The sequence below is a fragment of the Lepidochelys olivacea genome (genome assembly GCF_965140295.1).
Source record: "Lepidochelys olivacea isolate rLepOli2 genome assembly, chromosome: 12".
Taxonomy (NCBI): Eukaryota; Metazoa; Chordata; order Testudines; family Cheloniidae; genus Lepidochelys; species Lepidochelys olivacea.
The window spans coordinates 6,332,924-6,339,456 of NC_140422.1; the positions used below are offsets into that span (position 1 = coordinate 6,332,924).

The 6,533-nt window shown below is 48.6% G+C and overlaps 1 protein-coding gene across 1 annotated transcript; it reads right to left on the reverse strand.

The window, feature by feature from the left end:
• Positions 1-2,632: 2,632 nt before the first annotated feature.
• On the reverse strand, positions 2,633-6,026 carry LOC311529177 (uncharacterized protein). Its single transcript, XM_084644937.1, has 3 exons — positions 5,994-6,026; positions 3,942-4,879; positions 2,633-3,262 (listed from the first exon to the last, which is right to left on the reverse strand). Exons 2-3 carry the CDS (start codon positions 4,330-4,332, stop codon positions 2,709-2,711), a joined length of 945 nt encoding a protein of 314 aa, XP_084501063.1. The 5' UTR covers positions 4,333-4,879; positions 5,994-6,026; the 3' UTR covers positions 2,633-2,708.
• Positions 6,027-6,533: the final 507 nt, after the last annotated feature.

Consider the following 6,533-nt stretch of genomic DNA (forward strand, 5'->3'; position numbering starts at 1 on the left):
TATGAAAAACGATCTACTAAAGAGAACACTGAAACTTACCAGACTAATGTATTCATTAAATTACATTTGAATCCGGAGATAAATGGACATTTACGAACCACAGCATACCCGTCAAGTACTCCTTTTTCCTCTTCCACTCCAAACTTTCTTGTGTGACTGCTTTACTTCCGGGTGGACAAATGTAAATTTGAGGCTTTCTTGACATGGAATTAGCTGGGGTCACTGTGCAATCTTCAATTCACTGCAGTGTATATTGCAGTCAGGAATTCGTATCTGATGGAACTGGTTCCAGGGAGTTCGGTTTGTCCCTTAAACAACACCAGTACTTACCTTAGCCATGCTCACTGGGGGACAGCTCTTGAAATCATTTCCCACGTTTTCCTCAGTCCTTACTCAGGCAAGCTCTCATGCAGTACAGTGAAAGTGTGTCTGAGTAAAAACTGGGTAAAGATTTCAGAACACGGCTCTATGTGATTATCATTATGGTACTCGCGGACTGTTCGCAGTGTTATCGGTGGCGTGTGTATGACTTAGTGTACAGGGCATTCTGTGAATAGGTTAATGTAATTTAGCATAGAAATTGCTTGACAGTTGTCCACATGTTTTTAATTATTAACTTCCAGCTGAAGATAGTGCACTTGGTACCTTGTGGCCATGTTTGGAAAGCACTGATTCCAGTGAGTCCTGTGATAAAGTGTTATTTTGCTTGTTGGTTCTCTGTGATATCATGCAAACTGATATCTCTACAAACACCTTTTAACAATGTAGCCAGCTGGAGACAGAGCCCAGGTACCATGCAGGTGCCAACCTGTTTTTGGAAGAATTGTGGTTAGTAGCATGAGTAGGCCTGTTTTCCTTTCTCATTTAGAATCATATATGCATTAAAAGCTCTTGCCTTTTCTCTTGTTTGTAAGGAAAATTATCTTAGCACTGAAGCCTAAACTAATCTCTTTGGAGGTCCATTTTTGATGACTTTTTCTTGCTGGACGTGTTGTGTGTGTTTGACCACACACCACGTAAATGGCCATGTGCCATATATAGAACTTTTATCCCATAGGGCAATTGCTGATACTCCTTGCCTCAGCATTTGGCCACCTTGCTCTGTTCACCATCATCACACTCATAAAAGCGCTTCCCCAAACACTTCTGTAAACAAAACCCAGTCACCTAAAAGTTCATAGTAAAGAGACCAACAACAAAAAAGGAAATAAACATGGCTGGATCTGATCAAGCGCTGGATCTGATTCAGCCAATGTGCTCATGAATAAATTTTTCTACTATTCACCTAGTTTTCCTACGTTAATCGGTACTTTCCCCCACCCAGTCAATGAATCCTTCTGTTCCCCGCAAATCAATTAACACTTAGAATCACAGAATCTCAGGGTTGGAAGGGACCTCAGGAGGTCATCTAGTCCAACCCCCTGCTCAAAGCAGGGCCAATCCCCTGATCCCTAAAGGGCCCCCTCAAGGATTGAACTCACAACCCTGGGTTTAGCAGGCCAATGCTCTCTCCTAATCAGTTAATTAATTCTCCTCCACCTCCCCTGGCTTTTTTCTAGGGCTTTTCTGCTGTGTCTCTGTCACTCTCTAAGGAGCACCAGAGACCTGTGCGCTCCCAACTCCTCTTGCTTCTGAGAGCCCTGCTCCTTGCTTGCCAGCCTGTGTTCAGAAAGCTCAGCTCAGTGGTCACTCTGACTCCCTGCCTCTCCCCTTCCTTCTCTGAAACCAGTAGCAGCAAATGGACTTCTCCTAGCTGTGAAAAATCTAGCGCGTCAGAGGCCGCTTTTGTCCTTCTCCGGTTTCCTGGGAAAGGCGTTCAAAACGGTATGGTATGTTTAGTTTAAGCTCTGCAGCATTAGTTAGCAAAACATTATCTCCCAAGTTCAGACAACATCTTCTCAAAATTGACTCTTCCAAGAGATGTGCTCCTGTACCTCTCAGGGCAAACACAGCACGTAACGCTCTGAAAGGGATACCCTCGGCTCCGCCCTCAGCAACTAGCACCTCTGGTTCTTCCAACTTGGAATGGGGAGCCCATTTCAGCAATTTAACTATTCACCATCATTGGAACTATTTGGAGAAGAAGCTACAATCAAGATACTAGAACTGAGGGCAGGTTGCTGAGCTCTCAGGTCCTGTTTGCTGGAATATGTCTTGATAAATTCCAGGACACAATTGACTTGCAAGTGCTATGACCTCAAGTGGAAAAGATTTTGAGTTTGGGCATCCATTAACAACATAGTCTCAACTTCAGCTTCAATCCAGTCTATACTTGCTTCACTTGAAACTTTCCGGTCACTTCTAATCACCTCTGAAAGTTCATTTAGCAGCCATATCTACTGACAACATCCTGTACTTACTCATGACAGAATAAAGAGATTTATGGAAGGTTCAGGGATGCCTTGAGGCAGCAATGTGAAGCTGAAAGCCACTAATATATGTTGCTATGCTCGGGAATGCAGCGCTTGTAATGCTAGGAGGAGACTGTGATTGGTGCAGATGATGCACTATGAAGGTTTAAGAAAATTGCCTATTGCTTTGCAGGCCTCTGTTTGCTTTCAGTGAATGGAATAAAGATGGCTTTCAAACCAAAACAATTCTTTAATTAAAAAACAACAACTGGAGGAGAGAGACAAACAAAAAGCACATCAGCACTGTGGGGGATGGGGGAAGGAAGGGTCCCAGGAGGAGGTGGGGTCCCAGGATGGTTAAAGATTTGTGTATGTCCAGGGATCATATCCAGCCTTCTCCTTTGGAGTACAGTGCAGCGAGTACTGTACTTCAGCAGGGCTAAGCTGCAGAGGGACGGGTGTTGAGTGCAGTGGGTACTGGGAGTCTACAGGGTTGGATTGCGACAGGGCGGGAGTGGAATGCAGCGGGTATGGACTGGAGCCAGGAGGTTGATAAGAGTGTGTTGGCGGGGTCTGGGGGCCACACGGGAAAGAGCTTTGTGACAGTGGCTGCAGGGGACGGTGGGCATGGAGCTGTTCGGTTTGCAGTGCTCGTAGTCCCTGGAGCGTGTCTGCTTGGCACTCCATAACCTTTAAGAGCCGTTCCGTGGCTTCATTCTGGCGCACCGCATTCTCCTTTCGGTTCTTCTTCTCGCTGCCCTGCCACTCCTTCAATTCCTGTTTTTCGGCTGTGGAGTGCACCATGACATCACACAGAAAGTCCTCCTTAGTTCTTCGTGGCCGTTTTATAATTGTGTGTGGCCGTTCAGACGGCAATAACAAAGAGGGAGGCTGGGCTCCCAAGGTCACATCTGTGAAGCCAAAATGCAACGTTTTACAGAAGCAGTATTGTTTACAAGGCACAGACCACTGATTCAGTGATTTAAAAAACAGCCACTATTCACACACCTGTCACTAACTGGCTGATCCCAGGCAAGCACAAAGGAGCCACAAGACCCCCAACGTGGTGAGTAACCGCAGAGGCACGGGAAATCAGTGTTCCAGGGCCGTACTATACTCTGGGCACGTGGCTCTAGAGGAAGGTTAATAATCATTACTGTCTGCACACTTTCCACGGGCTGTGTTCATTATGGAAGATCTCTCGCTGCTGAGGGGGAGCAGGGAATCCAGGGAGGGTCTTCTCCAAGCCTGCAGCTTCTGCCCTGGCCCTTATGCGGCTCATCTGTGTGTAGCAGTGGTGTCCCCCCAGGGATGGCAGAGTAGCGTGGGAAAGTGGCCCTTAATGGGGCAAGAAACAAAGCAGCTCTGCCGAAGAACCTGTGGCAGCGGATTGCCCAGTATCTCCATGAGAGTTTCGTGGAAATCTCTGAGGCAGATTCCCGTGAAGTGAGGGAGTCAATCAACACCCTGTTCCGCTGCTCAGACGAGGCATGTGGTAGTGCGCACATCATACAGACGCAAGCCTGCTTTCTGCAACCCTCCTGCCCCCAACAACTTGCTTCAGCAATTCCCAAAATCAGATCCACTTACCAGGGGCTTCCTCTCCTGTCTGCACGTCACCAAGCTCCAAGCTAACCTCCTCTGGGGTAGAGAAGAGCTCCTGGCTGCATGCCTCTCTGACCTCCGAGTTGTCCTCTGCCTCTGGGTCCCCCTCCCCCTCCACAGCCTCGTCCAAGATTTCCTCCTCCTGGCTCGGTCCACTCTCGACTGGCACAGGAGCCAACGAAGTATCCACAGTGGCCTTTGCAGTGGAGGTGGGGTCGCCGCCGAGTATCGCGTCCAGCTCTTTGTAGAACCGGCAGCTTGTGAGCGCAGCACTGGAGAGGCGGTTTGCCTCCCGCGCCTTGTGGCAGACGCTCCGCAGCTCCTTCACTTTGATCCTGCACTGCAGCGTGTCCTGGTGATGGCCCCTTTCTATCATGCATCGTGAAATCTCTCTGTAGGTATAATTCCTATGGCGGGAGCGCAGCTGGGACTGGACAGCCTCCTCTCCCCAAATGCTGATGAGGTCCAGCAGCTCGGCATTGCTCCAAGCGGGGGATCGCCTGGTGCGTGGAGCAGGCCTGGCCACCTGGAAAGATGCACTGAGACCACTGCACGCGTCACCGAGCAAACAGAAAGGGGACTTTCAAAATTCCCAAGGAATTTAAAGGGTGGGGCTCACGGCTGGTCACCTGAGGGCAGGGCAGTGGAGTTCAAACCGATGACCAGAGAGGTGAGAACAGGCATTGTGGGACACCTCCTGGAGGCCAATCACAGCGCTGGAATCAACCAGGGTGTCTACACTGGCACTGCGGTGCTGTAGACCCGGCGCAGAAAGCTCTACGCCTCTCATCGGGGTGGCTTTTTTACAGCGTTCAAAGCTGCTTTACGGCGCGGAAACTTGCCAGTGCAGACAGGGCCTTGGTTTGATAAGCAGTAATGTGACGTATGTCAACTATCTCATGGGCAGGAATGTGCAGAGGCCTCTGGAAGAAGTAAAGGTTATTCACCTGTAATTATGGACTCTGAACAGTCACACTTCCCACCCCCCTTCCCTTGGAATCCTTGGAATGCTAATTACATCCTCATAGCTGAGGAGGCGGGGGAAGGAAGTGAGGCAGATGGAAACCTCATGTATAGCCGCACTCTCCGAATGCCGAGGACCAGTGAAGGGAGGGACAGAAGGGGGTGCGAGAGCACTTCAGTGGGCACTGCCATGAAATGTTCTACTGTCAGAGCTGCACCTCTGGCCCTTCCCAGGGGTCTGACGGTGCAGGGTTCATCTCCGTTACAGATGAGTAACCTTCATTTGTTAAGCCGATGTCATGATTTTGGGCGACCCAACTCAGGACTGAATACTTGTGGGTGACAATACTGACCACACCTCCATGCATGAAGATATTTATGCCAACCCAATGTTAATGACAGGGTTCCTCACATTTATTTTTTTTTTAAATTAGAAAATTCCCACACAAATAGATTCATAGATAGTAAGGTCAGAAGGGACCATTATGATCATCTAGTCCGACCTCCTGCACAACGCAGGCCACAGAATCTCACCCACCCACTCCTGCGAAAAACTTCTCACCTATGACTGAGCTATTGAAGTCCTCAAATCGTGGTTTAAAGACTTCAAGGTGCAGAGAATCCTCCAGCAAGTGACCTGTGCCCCATGCTACAGAGGAAGGCGAAAAACCTCCAGGGCCTCTTCCAATCTGCCCTGGAGGAAAATTCCTTCCCGACCCCAAATATGGCGATCAGCTGAACCCTGAGCATATGGGCAAGATTCACCAGCCAGATACCCAGGAAAGAATTTTCTGTAGTAACTCAGATCCCATCCCATCACAGGCCATTGGGCCTATTTACCATGAATAGTTAAAGATCAATTAATTACCAAAATCATGTTATTCCATCATACTATCTCCTCCATAAACTTATCGAGTTTAATCTTTTAATCTTAAAGCTTAATCTTTGTTACTTTAGAGTTATGACTCACATAGGTGCCAACTCTGCACTCACCGGCAGCCAAGCTCCCCTTCCGCCCCCACCTCCTCCTGCCCCTCTCCCCCGAGCGCGCTGCATCCCTGCTCCTCTGCCTACCTCCCAGTGCTTCCTGCCAGGCCGCCGCCAAACAGCTGTTTGCACGGTCGGGGCGGGGGAGAAGCGGGAAGCGCTCAGGGGAGGAGGCGGGGAAGAGGCAGGGCCGGGGCAAGGATTTGGGGAAGGGATTGGAATAGGGGCAGGGAGGGGGTGGGGACTTTGGGGAAGGGATTGGAATGGGGGCGGGGAAGGGGTGGGAAGAGGCGCGGGCGGTCAAGCACCCATGTAAGACAGGGGAAGTCAGCGCCTATGATAACTGATGTAACTGACATAGGCCTTATATTACAATGCATACCTAGAGCATACCATTAAAAAAACCTAAGCGTTCAAAAGACAGGAAATGAGTAGTTAAGGTGATTTACACAAATATTCTACTACCCTTACAGTTGATAAATTAAGTTAATGACACTGTAGCATTACAGTTGTTTTTGGAATGAGTAAGGTAAATTTTCACGTGTCAGTATTATTAGCATTAAACCAAATGAATGGACTGCACTGGTAATAGAATATTTTTGTAAATTGCCCCTTACTAATTATGTC

What these genes read in the sequence shown, in the direction of transcription:
- LOC311529177 (XM_084644937.1), bottom strand. Translation starts at nt 4,332, where the DNA reads ATGATAGAAAGGGGCCATCACCAGGACACGCTGCAGTGCAGGATCAAA. An exon ending in GACAGGAGAGGAAGCCCCTG is followed by an intron (nt 3,263 to 3,941) that starts GTAAGTGGATCT and finishes TTGGCTTCACAG; the next exon opens with ATGTGACCTTGGGAGCCCAG.